The 18,996-nt window shown below is 41.3% G+C and overlaps 1 protein-coding gene across 2 annotated transcripts in view; it reads left to right on the forward strand.

The window, feature by feature from the left end:
• The first annotated feature begins 2,177 nt into the window (after positions 1–2,177).
• Positions 2,178–18,996, forward strand: part of pik3r1 (phosphoinositide-3-kinase, regulatory subunit 1 (alpha)) — a 42,668-nt gene continuing 25,849 nt past the window's right edge. For both annotated transcript variants that reach the window (XM_029709669.1, XM_029709670.1), the window contains exons 1-2: positions 2,178–2,433; positions 8,123–8,796. In XM_029709669.1, coding sequence (XP_029565529.1) covers positions 8,466–8,796 — 331 coding nt within the window. In that variant the 5' untranslated portion in view covers positions 2,178–2,433; positions 8,123–8,465. The remainder of the gene's footprint in view (positions 2,434–8,122; positions 8,797–18,996) is intronic.

The following is an 18,996-nucleotide window of genomic DNA, read 5'->3' on the forward strand; positions in this document are numbered from 1 at the left end:
ACAGAGAGACAGGAAACACAGGGATAAATACACTGGGGAAAATAAGCGACACCTGGAGGGTGTGGAGACAATCACAGGGACAGGTGAAACAGATCAGAGCGTGACAGTTGGTGTGTGTTGACCGTGTTAATTCCTTAGTGATGTGGACACCGAGGAACTTGAAGCTCTCGACTCGCTCCACTACAACGCCATCGATGTTGATGGCGGCGTGCTCGGCCCTCCGTTTCCTGTAGTCCACAATCAGGTCCTTTGTCTTGCTGACTTTGAAGGAGAGGTTGTTGTCCTGGCACCTCCTCCCTATAGGCTGTCTCATCGTTGTCTGTGATCAGGCCTACCACCGTTGTATTGTAAGCAACCTTAATGATGGTGTTGGAGTCGTGCACGGCCACTCAGTCATGGGTAAACTGGGAGTACAGGAGGGGTCTAAGCACGCACCCCTGAGGGGCACCCATGTTGAGGGTTAGCGTGGCGGATGTGTTGTTGCCTACCCTCACCACCTGGGGTGGCTTGTCAGGAAGTCCAGGATCCAGTTGCAGAGGGAGGTGTTCTGTCCCAGGGTCCTGAGCTTAGTGATGAGCTTGGAGGGCACTATGGTGTTGAACAATGAGCTGTAGTTGATGAACAGCATTCTCACATAGGTGCTCCTCTTGTCCAGGTGGGAGAGAGCAGTGTAGAGTGCAATAGAGTTTGTTGGGGCAGTATGCGAATTGGAGTGGGTCCAAGGTGTCTGGGATGATGGTGTTGATGTAAGCTCTGACCAGCCTTTCAAAGCATTTCATGGCTACAGATGTAAGTGCTACGGAGCGATAGTCATTTAGACAGGTTACCTTGGTGTTCTTCGGCACAGCAACTATGGTGGTCTGCTTTAAACATGTAGGTATTACAGACTGGGTACAGGAAAGGTTGAAAGTGTCAGTGAAGACACTTGCCCGCTGGTCAGTGCATGCTCTGAGTATGCTTCTTGGTAATCCATGTGTGAATGTTAACCTGTTTAAAGGTCTTACTCACATCGGCTATGGAGAGCGAGATCACACAGTGGTCCGGAACAGCTGGTTTTCTCATGCATGGTTCAGTGTTGCTTGCCTCGAAGCGAGCATCTGAAGCATTTAGCTCAGACCATAGAAGGTATTTATCTCCTCTGGTAGGTTCACATCATTGGGCAACTCGCGGCTGGGTTTCCCTTTGTTTTTAAAAATATATACAAAAAAAATATTTTACCTTTATTTAGCTAGGCAAGTCAGTTAAGAACAAATTCTTATTTACAAAGACGGCCTATACCAGCAAAACCCAGACAACGCTGGGCCAATTGTGTGCCGCCCTATGGGACTCACAATCACAGCCGGTTGTGATAGTTTGCATGTAGATAGTTCTTCTTGGGACAGGTCTCCGAAGTAAAATATATTTGATCTCAATAGGATTTAGATAAATAAATGAATAAACAAATATATATATATATATATATATATATATATATATATATATATGTGGTAAATATGCAAATTGTAAAGTCCTAACATGTGCTTCACAGCACTGCACAGAGTTCTGAAACTTAGTTTCCATAGACTTCTTTGGCACTCCTATGCTTCGGCTACAATGGGAGTGGTTTTCCTAACAACGTAGCTAGTCCTCTTCTGTGTCTGGAATCAATTAAATTGCCTCTTGAGCTGCGTTTACACAGGCAGCCCAATTCTGATCTTTTTTTCCCACTAATTTGATCAATCAGATCAGCTCTGAAAAGATCTGATGTGAAAAGATCTGGTATGATTGGTCAAAATACCAATTACTGGATAATAGGTCAGAATTGGGTTGCATGTGTAAAAACAGCCTATGTGAAAACGAATCATCACTCAGATGTAAGCTTTTAAAACCATAAACCCATAAAGCCAAATAACCTGAAAAGAAACATTACCAGCTATTTTTATTCATTGTGTCTATAGTGTCATGGGCCTATAGGCTATACGATAGTAGAAATGTTAACCTGTTCGCATGTGGAAGTTACGTAATTATCTTATGGGTGTTTCATGTGTGCTGCTCGCGTGTAGTCTCAATAACCAATCACACTCCAAGCTCTTGACGTGCTACCCGGAGAGGGCAGGGTATAGCTGCTTTTATGATGACGTATTTGGATTGACGTGCCTGTGAACGAGTGACCCCGCCAGTCCACTGCCATGCCCCTCGTTGAAACCTAAACCAATGCATTCGCTCGAGCGGAGTAGTCCCGTCTGTTGACATAGTACGAGCGTAGCAAATAAGATTAAAACCTACTTTTTAAGTCCTGGACTAATTTGGTCGAAAACGTTATAGCTACTCTCAGAGGCTTTTGTCGTTGTTTTTGTGTGGCTAACGTTCTATGTTTGGTATCGGAGTGGAATAGTGTGTCCACACGGAAAGGGAGGAGGATTCATTCTATTCAACCTGGGCCCCTTCATGCAAGTGAGTTGTGCGCTTTTATTATGTATGTACAGTAGCTAGTTAGCTAGGCTAACACGTCAGCACAGTAGCTAGTTAGAATTAAATGCCACGTTAGCATACTGGCTATCTCATAGCTTTACTTGTAGTTAAAGACGTCTGTGAATCTATTGTCATGCCAGATAACGTCATATTGCTTATTAAATAAAGTAGTACACGTTTGATTACAACGGAATTTGTTACCCAGTTTTACTTGCTCGCGACGACAGGGACAAGCCGACCACTGCACTGTTGGACTTCGATTGATCGACCTCAGTATAGTGATAATTCCATGAAATGTTATTATTCATGCCAAACTTTAACGTCATTATCAAGCATGACAAAGTTAGACTTGGGGTGAAAGCTTTTCAGCCTAGTAAATGTTAATTTAGCTTCCAATTAACTAGCTGTCAACATTTCAGGCGTAATTTGAGTTAAACCTAAAGCCAATTGTCTTTGGTAAACTACCAAGCCACTAGTTGACGTTAGTTACCCACTGTAGCTATTCAATTCAGAGGGACTTTATGTTTACATGACCAAAGCAAGTGAAATAAACAAAAGTGAGAAGACACAAAACAACATCAACAAAAACATTCTCATTCTAGAAGATGGGAGAGGTTACTGTATACTATAGAGATAGATAGAGGACTCATCTTTGTAGCTGTGCTTTATAGCGTCTGACAGCATGGGCAAATTGAAGCAGTACATTTTTCACAATTGGCTGATCACTCCTGTGACACGGTTGAACATGAATCCAACAGGGTCACAAGGAGGGATCAGCCAAACAAGTTGGAAGCACTGATATACAGTGCCTTCAGAAAGTATTCACACCCCTTGACTATTTCCAAATGTTGTAGTGTTACAGCCTGAATTTCAAATGGATTAAATTGAGATTTGTGTCACTAGCCTACACACACAATATCCCATAATGTCAGTGGAATTATGTTCTTTGATTTTTTTTAATACAAATTAATAAAAAATAAGTAATAAAAATATATTGACTCAATAGGTATTCAACCCCTTTGTTATGGCAAGCCTAAATAAGTTCAGGAGTAAAACATGTCTTATTAAGTTGCATGGACTCACTCACTCAGTGTGCAAGTGTTCAACATGATTTTTGAATGACAACCTCATCTCTGTACCCCAACATACAATTATCTGTAAGGTCCCTCGGTCAGGCAGTGAATTTCAAACACAGATTCAACCACAAAGACCAGGGAGGTTTTCCAATGCCCCACAAAGGGCACCTATTGGTAGATGGGTAAAAATAAAAGCAGCAGATGTTGTATATCCCTTTGAGCATGGTGAAGTTATTAATTACACTTTGGATGGTATATCAATACACCCAGTCACTACTAAGATACAGGCGTCATTCATAACTCAGTTGCCGGATAGGAAGGAAAACACATGAGGCCAATGGTGACTTTGAAATGGTTAGAGTTGAAAGACTATGATGGGAGAAAACTGAGGATGGATCAACAACTGTAGTTACTCCACAATACTAACCTAATTGACAGTGAAAAGAAGGAAGCTTGTCCAGAATAAAATATTCAAAATCATGCATCCTGTTTTCAATAAGTTACAAAAGTAATACTGCAAAAAATGTGGCTTTTTGTTCTGAATACAAAGTGTTATTTTTTGGGCAAATACAACACATTACTGAGTACCACTCTCCATATTTCAAGCATAGTGGTGGCTGCATCATGTTATGGGTATGCTTGTTGTCGTTAAGGACTGGGGTTTTTCAGTATAAAAAAGAAACGGAATCGAGCTATGCACAGGCAACCCACACACATTCATATAACCTGCATAGACACACACACACACACACACAACACCCACACGAATAACGACACAACACAAACACACATACAGTGCATTTGGAAAGTATTCAGACCACTTCCATTTTTCCACATTACATCCCAGCCTTATTCTAAAATTGATTTAAATAATACATTTTCCTCATCAATCTACACACAATACCTCATAATTACAAACCAAAAAAAGTTGAGACATTTTTGCAAATGTATATCAATTAACAGATGCCTTATTTACATAAATATTCATACCCTTTTGCTATGAGACTTGAAATTGAGCTCAGGTGCATCCTGTTTCCATTGATCATCCTTGATGTTTCTACAACTTTATTGGAGTCCACCTGTGGTAAATTCAATTGATTGGACATGATTTGGAAAGGCACACACCTGTCTATGTAAGGTCCAACAGTTGACAGTGCATTACAGAGCAAAAACCAAGCCATGAGGTTGAAGGAATTGTCCGTTCAGCTCTGAGACAGGATTGTGTTGAGGCACAGATCTGGGGAAGTGTACCAAAAGATGTCTGCAGCATTGAAGGTCCACAAGAACACCGTGGCCTCCATCATTCTTAAATGGAAGGAGTTTGGAACCGCCAAGACTCTTCCTAGAGCTGGCCGCGACGCCAAACTGAGCAATCGGGGGAGAAGGGCATTGGTCAGGGAGGTGACCAAGAACCCAATGGTCACTCTGACAGAGCTCCAGAGTTTCTCTGTGGAGGTGGAAGTACCTTCCAGAAGGACAACCATCTCTGCAGCACTCCACCAATCAGGCCTTTATGGTAGGGTGGCCAGACGGAAGCCACTCCTCCAGTAAAAGGCACAACAGTCCGCTTGGAGTTTGCCAAAAGGTACCTAAAGGACTCTCAAGACCATGAGAAACAAGATTCTCTGGTCTGATGAGACCAAGATTGAACTCTTTGGCCTGAAGCACACATGGTCTGATGAGACCAAGATTGAACTCTTTGGCCGAAAGCACACATTACACGCACACGCACACACACACACACAAACTTTTGTTGCTGCTACTCTATTCTTTATTTTACTCTTATCTATCCTGATGCGTAGTCACTTTACCCTGCCTTCATGTACATATCTACCTCAATACCTCCTACCTTGATCTGGTACAGGTACTCCCTGTATATAGCTCCATTCTTGTGCGTGTTACGGTAAAGTCTACACCAGTTGTATTCGGCGCATGTGACACACATATTTACATATTTTAATTTTGTTTTAGAGTGGCGCAGCGGTCTAAGGCACTGCATCTCAGTGCAAGAGGCGTCACGACAGTCCCTGGTTCGAATCCAGGCTGTATCACATCCACCGTGATTGGGTGTCCCATAGGGTGCCGGGGTAGGCCGTCATTGTAAATAAGAATTTGTTCTTAACTGACTTGCCTAGTTAAATAAATAAATAAATAAATAAATAAAAAGAGTAAAACCTGGTTGTCTGCTGTCCATCAGGCACTGGGAGATAAATTCACCTTTCAGCAGGACAGTAACCTAAAAGAAGGCCAAATCTACACTGGAGTTGCTAACCAAGAAGACAGTGAATGTGCCTGAGTGGTCGCGTTACAGTTTTGACTTAAATTTACTTGACAATCTATGACAAGACCTGAAAATGGTAGTCTAGGAATGATCAACAACCAATTTGACAGAGCTTCAAGAATTTGGAAATTAATAATGGGCAAATGTTGCACAAACCAGTCCTCCAAAGGAATTAATGGAATTCTAGACTTTTTCAATTTTAAATATTTCAAGGACAATATTACGTGTTTTAAGTATTTTGTTGTTGTGGTGGGGACTGTAACATGAGTAATAATTAGCTCTCTAAGTTCTTCAATGACTGACATGACAAGCAAAACTGCTGATGCGTTACCCAATTTCGAAATTGCACCTTGTGCATTCTACTATTACAACAGTTTGGGAACCACTGCATTAAACACTACAGTATTTCATTGGCATTCAACATGGTTTAACAGCATAAGCAAATGTAAATCAATGCACTTTTTTATTTATCTATGTTAGCATTCCATCTCAAATTATGTTAACCTAAAAAGGTTTTAATTAGTGCTTATTCAACAACTGCTTGTTTGAGTTTTGGGTTTATTCAGCAGAACTACTCATTGGCACTAGTGAAAAAGCCACAATATGTAGGGCGTCCAAAAAAAAACGCACCTTTTGACTAAAATATGTTACTTGTGTAGATACTTGTGTAGATACTTTTCTAATAAAAGCAATGGTCCAAACCTCATGTCTCTCATCTGTTCAAAAGTTATTGGAGTTTTTACCCTTGTAGGATTGCCAAGATTAGGGCGACTAAATCTTTGGAATTCGTAAGAAGAGGGGTTAAAAATCTGAGAAGATATATTTTTGTCAGCTTGTCTGGATGCTGTGTGAGAATCAAGGCAAACTGACAGGCTCACCGTTGAACTAGTTATCTTTCTTCTCAAATCTGGAGGACCTCAAAAAATATAAAGGTTAGACGGATGTTGATTTTCAGATTCTAGTATACGCTTTTTTTATATTGTGATAAACAAGCATATCTCTGTGAAATGTCAAAGGAGCACTGAGTGTACCGCAAGCTTTTACATTTAATTAAACTTGTCATGCTAATTTCTCTTTTTGCGACAACTTTGCAGACGACCACCACAACCTGTAAAATCCTGAAATCGCTGCGACAAATGGCACCGCTCTGTCAACAGAGCTCTGTGCTTATTATCGGGTGTATTAGGTTACAAAATGCAACTTTTGGGATATAATGTTAATGAGCGATTCCGAATATGAAGAATCATATTTGTCTTGGTAAAATGTATTTTATAACATAAGGAAGTGAAATGTCATCAGTATTAGAAGGCATTCTCTGAATGTCATAACTTTTAGGTGATTCGTAACAGTCTCTTTCCATTCCTCAAATGCTGGAATTGTACTGGAAAAAAATATATATAAACGCAAAATGTTGGTCCCATGTTTCACGAGCTGAAATAAAACATCCAAGAAATGTTCCATATGCGCAAACAGCTTATTTCTCTCAAATGTTGTGTTTACATCTCTGTTAGTGAGCATTTTTGCCTTTTGTCAAGATAATCCATCCACCTGACAGGTGTGGGATATCAAGAAGCTGATTAAACTGCATGATCATTACACAGGTGCACCTTGTGCTGGGGACAATAAAAGGCCACTCTAAAATGTGCAGTTTTGTCACACAACACAATTCCACAGATGTCTTAAGTTTTGTGGGAGTGTGCAATTGGCATGCTGACTGCAGGAATGTCCACCAGATCTGTTGGCAGAGAATTTGTATGTTCCTTTCTCTACCATAAGCCGCCTAAAACTTCATTTTAGAGAATTTGGTAGTACGTCCAACCGGCCTCACAACCACAGGCCACGTTTGAATTATATGTGGTATGATTGCAAGTTAGCCTATTACAGATCTGGACAAACGATCCACCTACCGCTATTGTCACTGAATGGTTGATAGAGGGCAGGATAGACAGTTGGATTGGACTATATTGACCTGTGGTATAGTAAGCGCGCGGAAAAGCGTAGTGCCTAAGGGAAGTACCTTGATAGGGAGGCGCATGCAAGGAAATGAGGAAGTTGGGCTAGGATGGAAGAAAATGTATAGTAAAACCTACAAAATGGTGAATGTAAACCAGTGAAAAAAATTCACTACCCTCCCCTGTGCTCATTTATTTATTTATTTAAAAAAATCCCAAGAGCACAACAACAAAAAAGTTAGGACTGTCCCTATTTCACTGGTACCTTTCTTGTACATGTAGCCACCACCGATTTTCAAATGTTTGTGATCATAAGTCTTACGCAATGTGTTGCAAATGGCTTCTTCTGTTCTGTATTGCAGGTCAGGTGTACCTTCTCAAGGCCACTGCTGCAGGGGCCATATACTCATGGAAACACTGCCGGAGGCACCAAAGGGGTGCAGTGGATAGCCAAGCTTTGAGAATGACCTGAAGACAAGTTAAAACACAATAATCACCCAAAGAACTATTGAGGGCTAGAATGTTCATTAAGTCTTTTTTGGCTTTTTTTGTTTGCTCCGTTAATATATTCTCGGGGAAACCAGAGGAGTAACTAATTGGTGGAACTCTAACCTGCCCGAACAAGTTATTCACAGCCGTGTTGATTTAAAAGAATATATATATATATACCAACAACAAAAAACACCTGTGTGAAAAGTCTCTACGATGGCCGCAGAAGGATATCAGTACAGGGCACTTTATGATTACAAGAAGGAGCGAGAGGAGGACATTGACCTCCATGTGGGGGACATCTTAACAGTGACCAAAGGGACCCTGGTGGCCCTAGGGTACAGCGACGGCCTGGAGGAAAGGCCAGAGGACATTGGCTGGCTGCCTGGCTTTAATGAAACCACTCAGGAAAAGGGAGACTTTCCAGGGACATATGTGGAGTTCATTGGGAAGAAGAGGATCTCTCCTCCCACTCCCAAGCCGAGACCCCCCAGACCCTTACCCGTGGCCCCGGGCTCCTCCAAGGCTGACTCTGGTGATGAACTAGGTGAGTGATAAACAGTATGAGCCGCCTTCAACCGAACCCCAATACAAGGTTTCTGGGACCTGGTATTGGGATGCAGTTGTGATTTGTACAGTACAAAACCAATGTTCACATTTGTAAACAAAAAAACAAAACACAAACAATTCAAACATTTCACACTGCATGGGTAAAATGTTGAGCTGGGTGATATAGACACAAATCCATATCATGATAAATTTACTGAATTATCACTAATGATAAATTCAATGATAAGTTGGTACATTAATGTGCACCATAGTAATTTTTTATGTTTTACCTTAAAACTACGACTACTACTTTGAATGTTGTATCTATCAATTGTCCAATTAACAAAAAACAACATATTAGAAAACGTATTTATTTGGTCTGTGTCGATCATTTTTGGTTATCATCCCAGCTCTTTCTTCTTTTTTTTCTATTTTTTTTACATGCCCTACAAACACCATTGCAGGTTTTGATTGAACAGGCCCCTACGCAATTAAGCCAAACTGTTCTCCTGCGTTAACAAACAGTTGCTGAAACAAAATGCCAAACCAAAGGCTAATCCACGATAGGTTTGCAGGCAGCCAAGCTGACATGTAACCTTGCTGTAGAGGTGGTGGAGTGGTTCATCCTTCACATAGACTAACCTCTTGTTAACATTACCACTGAGTTTTAGATAGCCTTTACAAACCCCTTTGTTGGATTTAATCGAAAATACTTTTAAACCCACAAAGCAAATCCAGATGGTCGGCTGCTTTGTAAATACCCTACCCCTTACATTTCAATCGTCCCTCAGTGGTATGCTTCTTTTTGAAAGCACTTGAAAGACTCTACCCTGATGTTATAACATTGCATTTTATTCACAGAACTTCCCATTTGTGTTGGATGGACCTTGTGCATTACTGCATTTGTGACATTTCAGACTTTGTTCCTTCACCATTTGAGAATCTCTTTGTGGAAGCCATTTGGTCAAACCACAGTAGTAATTCAACCCATTGGGCTCACTTCATGGTTCCATTTACACTCTCTGCTCCAGGGTAGTATTGTGTTACACATTGTTGTGTTGTAGCTAGGACACACAGAAGATTGTAGACACCTCATATTGAAATCATATAAGATAAAAAGTGATGGATTCCAATGCCTAACCTTTATTAGATTTGTTCTCTCCCAACATCAAATAGATCCCCAAAAACATCTATGTAAGAGACCAAAGCAAACAATGCCTGATTTATGATATCTTTATGTTGTGTTGGATGCATTTGCTGAAGCAATCCATTTGGCTATCTACAAAGTATTAGCCAATTCTATCTCTTGTTTAATTTTATCCTATCTCTTCTTAGATGATTGGCCATTCGAACCACTGCCCAGTTTATAGCTAACCTGGTTAGCAGATGTGCGTCACAGATCTCTGCGTATCCATCCTTCAATTAGGGCCTGTGGAAACCTGTTACCTTGGAGTTGGGAAAAAGCAGAGGTGTTTTCAAGCCGCAGTAATTGCAGAGAACCTAATATTTACAAAATTAAGGGTCCACACGATTGTCACAATCATGTTTTTTTTTTGTCGCACTTCTTTCATCATAGAGAATGGGTAAATTATATTTTTCTTTTTTTTTTTGTTTTTTTTTTGCCTACCTGGCTGTATTCTTTTTGGTCACGCTGAATGGAACGATTGCATCCTGTGAAGTTTCCAATGATGATTTGTTAGGAAGTGATGATTGCTAAACGGTTTACTACAATGTTTACTAAACGTCAGATTGGTGTAGCCTACGCGCCAACGTTTGCATGGGAGCCATTTCCTTGACAGTTTATTTCTTTACATTAAGCCCAAGCAAGTCAGTTGACATTTTTTCCTTTTTGTTTCGGTCCCAGCGTCAAACAGTAGCTGAGAAAGGGGACTCGCATGGTGGGACCACAATGACATCTTTGATAACAAGTGGCAGTGCTCTCACAGCCCCACTGAATACTAACCAGGGCCGGAGGACAATGGGGCTTGGCTCCGGTTCAGTGCATTATGGTGCTGCGCAGCACCTAGTACCAGCCCAGTGGTTGGACTGCTGGACCACTCCTCTTTGAAACTCTTCCTGGCCTGCATCGAGAAAAGATTTCATTTCGCTGTAGGCACAATTGTAATTTTTTTTACAGTCATGCAATTTTCTACTGACTAATCCACATGAAATAAATGGGCCAGATCTGAACTGGAAGCCTGTCTGTTTGCATTGGGTACATTTTTGGGGAGATTATTTTGGCCTGGTTAAGAAAATCTGTCATTCGGACCTTTTGTAATCAGTTTTTTTGTTGATATTCCGCTAACAAAAGGTGACGAGAGTCATCTTCGTGTTGTGGAAAAGCCTCGAGTCAACGCGATTGCATATCACACTTTTGAAATGTCATTTTTTTACGATGGTACATCATGTTTTTTTTATTTACCTATTATTAAACCGAAACAACCCGGGCTGTTTCAGGCAACACCGACACACTTCTATATGGCCACTCGAGGCTACAAGACTTTGTAAGTAGAAAGACATGCATCTTTAAAGATGCTGTGGCGTATATTCAGGCTCTCTGACTTTGCGTAGATCTGTCAGCTCACCTATACAACAGGCTCTGGTGGCCTGGTTTCCATTTCCTGTCCTTTGTGGTGCGATTGTGAAATTCTTTAGCTGGGGCTTGCAGGGTGAGCGAGGAGCCATATGTGAAGGGGACATGTGGTGAATGGGCATGACTGTGGTTGAGTGGCAGCGCTGAGCCCAGAGCAAGTGTGAATGTAGCACCAGGAGAAGAAAAGTCTCTGTGTCATGGGAAGGGGGAGAGAGTGCTTGAGGCTGGGAGGGAGAAGTGTGGGAGGGAAGGGGCTGGGGAAAGGGATTGGTGAGTTGAGTGATCAGGGCTGCAGGCTGGCTGGTGAGAAAGGAGAGGGGCTGGGAAGCGTGGGGGCTAAGGCCTGGGGAGGCTAAGGGGCTGAGGAGGGCTCTGGGCTGGTTCGAGTCTTGTTGCTTCAGAGTGTGATTTATTGCCTGCTACTGAGGGATCTGGCAGATCCCCTCTTTCTTTCCTCCAGTGCTTCAGCTTTTTTTCCTCTCACCCTCCTCTTTTTTAATGTTTTGATAGTGTTCTTGGAGTCGGTCCCTGCTGGGAGGGTGAGAGGGAGGAGAGCGTATGCTTGGAAAGGGGCCTCTGCTCTCATTGAGCCACAGGGGTTTACTTCAGAGCAGCAGATGTGGATAGAGGGAAAGAGCGAGAGAGGGCTGGGCCGGGCTTGGAGAAGCATTCCGGTTCATTCCAGCTCCCAGTCTTTTTAAAACACCAGCATGCTGCTGCTCCTTTCCTAGGCCTCTCGACTGAGTCATGTAGCCAGCCAGCCTTGAAAAGAGGACCTTCACTCTGGGCCTGAAAACCACTGAGAAGAAGGAAGCGTCACTTTCAGTTCACAACTTCCATTCACTTATTTTGTTTGGCAGGCTCGAACCAGAAAATCTTCCTACTAACTCCTCCCTTGTAGAACATTTTAACCAGTGTTTGATGTGATCCTGGTGTTGTGAGGCCATTTTATGCAGCTGAGGTTGTTTATTGTGTGACAAAACGGCGCACTAGAATGTCCTTCTGGTTTATAACCAGCTATACTTGTGTCTGAGTTTTTTTTTGTCACCACCAGCCTAGTGGTGGGGACCAGCTGACAATAGTGCTGACTACTGTCGTCATTCAATTGGATCGCCCATTGATACCATAACATATTCTAACCGCAATTCAATTGTGAAATCTCTCAAATTCCAATTGCTTCCCATGGACAACGTGTGAATAATGTGCGATGGTTGATAGCTTGAATTTCACTTTATTTTTGCATTTCAATATTTGTCCTGAATAGGGCACTCTTTACATGGCTATAAACCCATCTTGCATTGGCGTGCTACAGCAAGACTGGACACTATAATTCAACACAACTACACCAGTCGGAGAGGAGAGTAAACTACTGTGAACTAACTGTTACTGATTTTATGGTGAGTTCTGAGTAGAGTGAAGCTTGCATGCTAAATAAAGTGCAAAAAATGCACACTGACCATATACTGTTACGAAGTGTCATGGATGGGCGTCGCGACAAATCATGGATGCTATGCTCAAATGTGTTAAGTGCTAAGAACATTCGACTCTATGGTAACGCTAACGTTACAGCCCTTTACGTGAAGCCCGCTAAATCTGGTGTGTTTTATAAATGCTTTTTTGAAGGGTATTCCTCAAGCTTTGTCTTCAGAGACACAAAAAAAAATGTAGAAGGTTACAAGGTAGTGCTTCATATTTACATTTTGATGTATGGGTTGTCATTTGTCAGGGGCTGGTCCAAATTCACGTTTCGCCATTCCAGCCTGTGTGAGAGTACTTGACGCCATTCACTGAGGGGCTAGTGCTATCCGGGATCCTTGGGACATAACCCTTACCCTAACCTGAACCTTGACCCTTACCGTAATCATTTTAAATGTCAACTTCAATGGGGTAGGGACATCCCAAGGATCCAGAATTGCAAGGACTGTTCATTGAGGCAATGCTCGGGGCAACCGGCAGCGAATTTTGTGATGTTTTTCCTTTCAACTACCAGAAGTCAGTGGCTACAATTGATGATACATAGCTAAATACTAACAACGATATTAGCTAAAAAGGCCAACATCGGTATCGGCCTGATGTCTAGTTTAACAACGATGTGCAAAACCGACATCAAAGCCTATATAACATAGGTACATGATGTAATGACGCCACGTAAAATGTTGCGCTACATGTTCAACACAGCATTCCTAACCTAGCCCACAATGTCTGCTGTGTGGATCGAGCAGTCAACAAGTCGTGCAGTCATTTGAAAGAGTAAGAACATTTCAGCAAGACAACTCAAAGGCGAAATCCATTAACGCCAAGATAATGGTATTCATTGCCATTGACAATCAACTGTTCTGTCGTGGGTGTTGGCTTTTGCCAACTGGTCGAGCACCGGTACACATGTTGCCCTACCGGAGTTACACAGTAATAGCGTCACTGCTATTAGCTTCGCGTGTCAAAAAACATACACGTCAAATAAGCTTTTAATTTGACACTTCAAATAACAGTTTTATTATAGAATGTTGTGTGTTCTGAATTTGCACGTGCAAACCAAGCGCCACCACTACTATCAGTAGCACTGTCAAAGCTGTACAAAAAAGTCTGCAAACACTGGCCACGAACGATGTGTTTACAATACCGCGTTGGTAATAAACCATTATTTGTTTGACCGCAACTTCTGGGGTAGCTAGCGTTAGCTTGGTACCTAGCTAGCACCAATACAACCAGCCTGAAAACGATGACCAGTAGAAACTGAAGTCATTTTCATTGTTTTTAGCAATGATTTGGGAATCCTTGTGAGTATTGTTGTTCGCCTATTGAAATTGAACTTCAGTTCATGAAAATAAATGGCTAGCCAGCTACTTTACCCTGTTGCCGATAAAGCTATCGTTATAAGCAGCCAGCTAGCTTCATCTGGCTAGTGAGGCTCGACTGGACCGGGTTATGTGTTGTGAAGCTAGCCACAATAAGGATTTGTCACAATAGTGGAATTTGCGGTTTGCCTTAAAAATAGAAGTACCTCTTTGAAAGTGATGCAGAAGGTTACAGTTGGTGGAATCATGCCATATTTAGACTAGATAATGTCAAACAAGGTTGGAATGTGAGTCAATGAAATGGTGTATCAGTCTACTTGGTGACACCCACAGAACACAACTGTGAAGAGTTTATGCAAATATTAGCGTTGTAGCTCTTATCGCGGGACTGTGACTGGGGAGATGATTTCACACAATCAGCCTATTTTGTGTGTTGATAATCATATTGCACTGTACAGCTTTACCTAAGGATTGGGGATCAATGAAATGGGGTATCAGTCTACTCAATGCCAAGATATTTTTTCCCAACATCCTCCTCAGAGTTATCAGACTCCAAAATATCCACGCAGTATTATTTTTCCTCTGGAATAGTGTTCAATACACATAGGTTGACAATAAATGTGGTTCAATTCACTGTTGTTACAGAGTCCTGCAATAAGAGCTACGACGCTAATGTTCTCTGGGTGTCACTGAGCAGACTGATACCCCATGTCATTGATCCACAATCCATAGGTAAGGCTGTACAGTGAAATGAGTATGACCCCAATACAATTCTAAAGTATAATACATCCAGTGTGATTTCAACAGATTTGTCAAATTAGCAGATTGTCTTTTGTTGATGTTATATAACATTCGAAGCTCGTTTAGCATGATCTATTCAATTATGGCATAATTCTACTATTTGTATTCATTTGCATCATTGTCAATTACATACTTTTTATTTTGAAGGCTAACCGCAAAGTCCACTATTGTGGCTAATCCTTATTGTGGCTAGCTTCACATAGATGGGTCCGACAACCATTAATCAAATAAGAACTGTCTTATAAATTAGGGTTATTTTAGATGACACCTAGCTATATAGCTAGCTAGCTAACTAACTATAGCTACTGAAACAGATTGCCATTTTGCTATGTTTTTAGGGAAGAACATTGTTTGCATCCATGAGCTAGCTTTTTTATGACCAGCACTGTAGGTGCTTTACCAGCCTCATAGTATACGTATCGATGAATCGTTGTGACATATGAAATACGGGTGATTGTGTAATAACTACGTAAATTTATGAACGTGTTAAATTATTATGTGAAGTGCAGTCATATTCGGGTCCTGATTGGTCAACAAGCTTATTTGACACGTCAAATAGTGTGTTATTTGACAAGCAAAGACCCAAACGGCGTTCCATAGTATGATAAATCCTGGTTGAGAATGAAACGACTGAACAAATGAACAATGAAACAGCACAGCAAGTAAGTGAAAGAAATAGGTTTTGATTGTTTTACTGGTAGTGGGGACATGCATAAATGCCAACAAAATAACTTTTTGGTCAATGTGTGTGTGTGTGTGTGTGTGTGTGTGTGTAACCTTAACTAGGCAAGTCAGTTCAGAACAAATTCTTATTTACAATGACGGCCAAACCCGGACGACGCTGAAGCCAATTGTGCGCCGCACTAAGGGACTCCCAATCACGCCCAGATGTGATACAGCCTGGATTTGAACCAGGGACTGTAATGACTCCTCTTGCACAGAGATGCAGTGCCTTAGACCGCTGTGTGAGTGTTAACTATTTAACTGTACTAGAATGCTTAAGGTCGCAAAAATGTTAAATATTTGTTATCAGTATCGATATCGGGGTTTTTTTGGCAAGGAAAATATCAGATATCGGTATCGGCCAAAAATGTAATATCGGTGCATCACTAGTAAATACCAATACATTGGAAATGTGTCATGTCGTTGAGCTTAGGCTTCAGTGAATCAGTGCAGTTTATTTTCCTTTCACTAGAGTAACATATTGTGGCACACAATTGGCCGGGTTTTGCCAGGGTAGGCCATCATTGTAAAATAAGAATTTGTTCTTAAACTGTTTTCTTCTATTAAAAAATCGTCAATTTCTAGTGCTCCAAAGTGTTATGTGGTGCTTAAGTTAATGTTCTTTCCTCAAGTGTAAGAAATCAGCTTTCTGATTTTAAGCACAGATTTTTTTATTTTTTAGCTATAATATATATGTGCAAATATTTGTATTATCTGTAAATATTTCCACTTTTAAAATTGGTATAGGATCCTAAAATTGGATATTGGTTGGCTCTAGGGTTAAGTTCTATGTTTATGATTCACACTGGCTTTTATCAGTCTCAACAGTTTCTCAGAATGTTCTTCGAAATGGTTGAAGTAAATTCTGCCAAACTGATTGTTCCCCAACAAGTCCCTACAAGGCACATAGGCTACGTGCTCCGTCTTGCTCAAGGACATATTTTATGCCATTATTGTCCCGGATTCTTATCGAAGTAGGCCTACAAGTTTATCATTCTTTGGAGACAATTTTCCTCTCACGTTCAACTTAAAGGGAATGGAGGTAACCTAAATCAGACACACCGTTAGGATTGTCAAAGTACTTAGCACCTCTGAATAGATAGTGTCGGCAGTCACTCTTTTGTGTTCACACAGCAGACACCTTGGAAGTGGGAAGCCACTCAGCCTTGTTAAAATACTCCAAATGAGAAGGTGGCAGTAGTGTTTTTTTAACAGTGCTAACACAGGCAGCTGTTTCATGGAAACGAGCTAATCCATTGTGATTTCGTTCTAATGTTAATACTAGCAACAGTGCTGCTTGTGCCGTCATTCTTTTAACAAACTTTGCATCTGCACTGTTCAAATAAATGGGTTTTTGCTAAATATTCAGTAGATATTGTTAAAAGTTGTCCTTGTGCATGGAGTTGTTTGGTTTATTTAACTTTGCAATCATATATATATATATATATATATATATATATATATATATATATATATATATATATATATATATATATTTTGAGTCTCAGAATCACTCTGTTACTGTGGATTTATTTCCAAACACCTTTTTTTGACATGCAGGTTTAACAGATGTAAGTCACCTTATCTTTTCTCTAAGACTGCATTTTATCAGCCTATTTCTAAGCGCAAACTCATGCCTTTTCTTAGCTAGGATGCTGTGGTGGCTGTTTTGCAACTGTGTAGTTGGTCATGCTTTTATACATGTGAATGTGCACGATGTGGACAGACAGTTTGCAACATGTAGTAGTGCAGGAGGCTAAAGCGACAGCTTGACGCAGACAAAAAGGAAGAGCACGATAGAATGAGAGGAAAGGGCGCTTTACTCTGAGAGAACTACGCCTATACAGTATTAAAGTAGAGAGAATAGTTAGCATGTAGGAGAGGATAGGGGGTTTTGTATCCAGCCGCTAAGAGTAAAACAGTAATAAAGTTAGCCCCATTTGTAGCTGTACCAAAGAGAGGCTCAGGAATAAGAGGGAGAGAATGAGGAGAGTGAATAAGTACACTCTGTCTGCATAGCTGGAGATTTAGATCATGTAGAATTCTTATTTTCGTGGCCAAAATAGTGCTCGGGCAAAGAACATTGCTGTATTGAGATGTTTTTCTGAAGGAGAATTGTTGCCTCGTTCTACAAAGAATGCACACTTTCCCTTAAACCAGGCATGGAGTGGTTGGGGTGGTTCAAATATGCCTTTATTATATGGAGCCTATGATAGATGGCCATACCCACTCTAAAGTCAAAGACCCAACTAACTCACAATTCAGGTAGTTACAATGTGCCCGCTGGAACAGTTTACTCTGTGGTGGGAACGCAGCCGCGGTATAGCGCAGTCGGGGCGGCAATGGCGCTCCTTTGGTGGAGGGGGGCACACAGACTGCACTGATTTGTGGCGTTGTGATGAATCAGTAGAATTTTACTAAGTGCTGATTGCATTAACTTGGGGCACAATGCCGGCAGGACAAATGGATGCACGGTGAAAGGGAACTGAATGGTGACTGTTTCACACACACTGTGTTGGGTCATCTGTGCTGCTGGTGCTGTAGTTGACAACTTTACACATTTGATTACCCCGTTTTTATTTTGAAGATGTGGTATTTTGTTTATTCTAAATGTAGCCTCTATATTGGTTTATGCTACTCGTGTAGTAGACCAGTATAATGGCAAGTATTAAAGTCGAAAAGAATGTGAAAGTCACACCTATAGGGTTTTATATGATTATTCTGCATCTAGACTTTACACTCTTTGGGATTTCCCCCTACGTGCTAAGTGCATATCAGGCCATCAGATTGGAGCTGATCACATTCAAACACCAAAGCACAAACCGCACAGAACTTAATTTGAGGGCAACAATCAAACCTATCCACATTGTAATTTGATTTATCTTTTTAAAACCCTCACCAAACTGCTCTTGGCCCGGCAGCATTCCAGTAAAAGGCCTGTTTTTATGGGCCTGTGTGCATGAGACCGCGCACATGTGAGTTTCATTACTTGATCGCCTCCAGAGACTGGAGTCTGAATTGGCAAATCTTATTACTGGAGGCAGAGCATGTCTGCGAGCAGGATTAGACAGCGGGAGAGCGAGAGATGAGGAGTGGGGGGATAGAGGTGAAGGAAGGAAAGAGAAGATATGGAGAGTGGGAAAGCGAGAGATGTAAAATATGCCAAACATCAGTAAAAGGAATGGGTACCATGGTGAGAGCCAGCCTCACGTTGAGAGAGGCGGTGTGGAGTTCTATAATGGTCCAAAGGGGACTTATTGTGCCCAGGCCCCTATGCTGATACCCC

This window comes from Salmo trutta, chromosome 23 (genome assembly GCF_901001165.1).
Source record: "Salmo trutta chromosome 23, fSalTru1.1, whole genome shotgun sequence".
In the NCBI taxonomy this organism is placed as follows: domain Eukaryota; kingdom Metazoa; phylum Chordata; class Actinopteri; order Salmoniformes; family Salmonidae; genus Salmo; species Salmo trutta.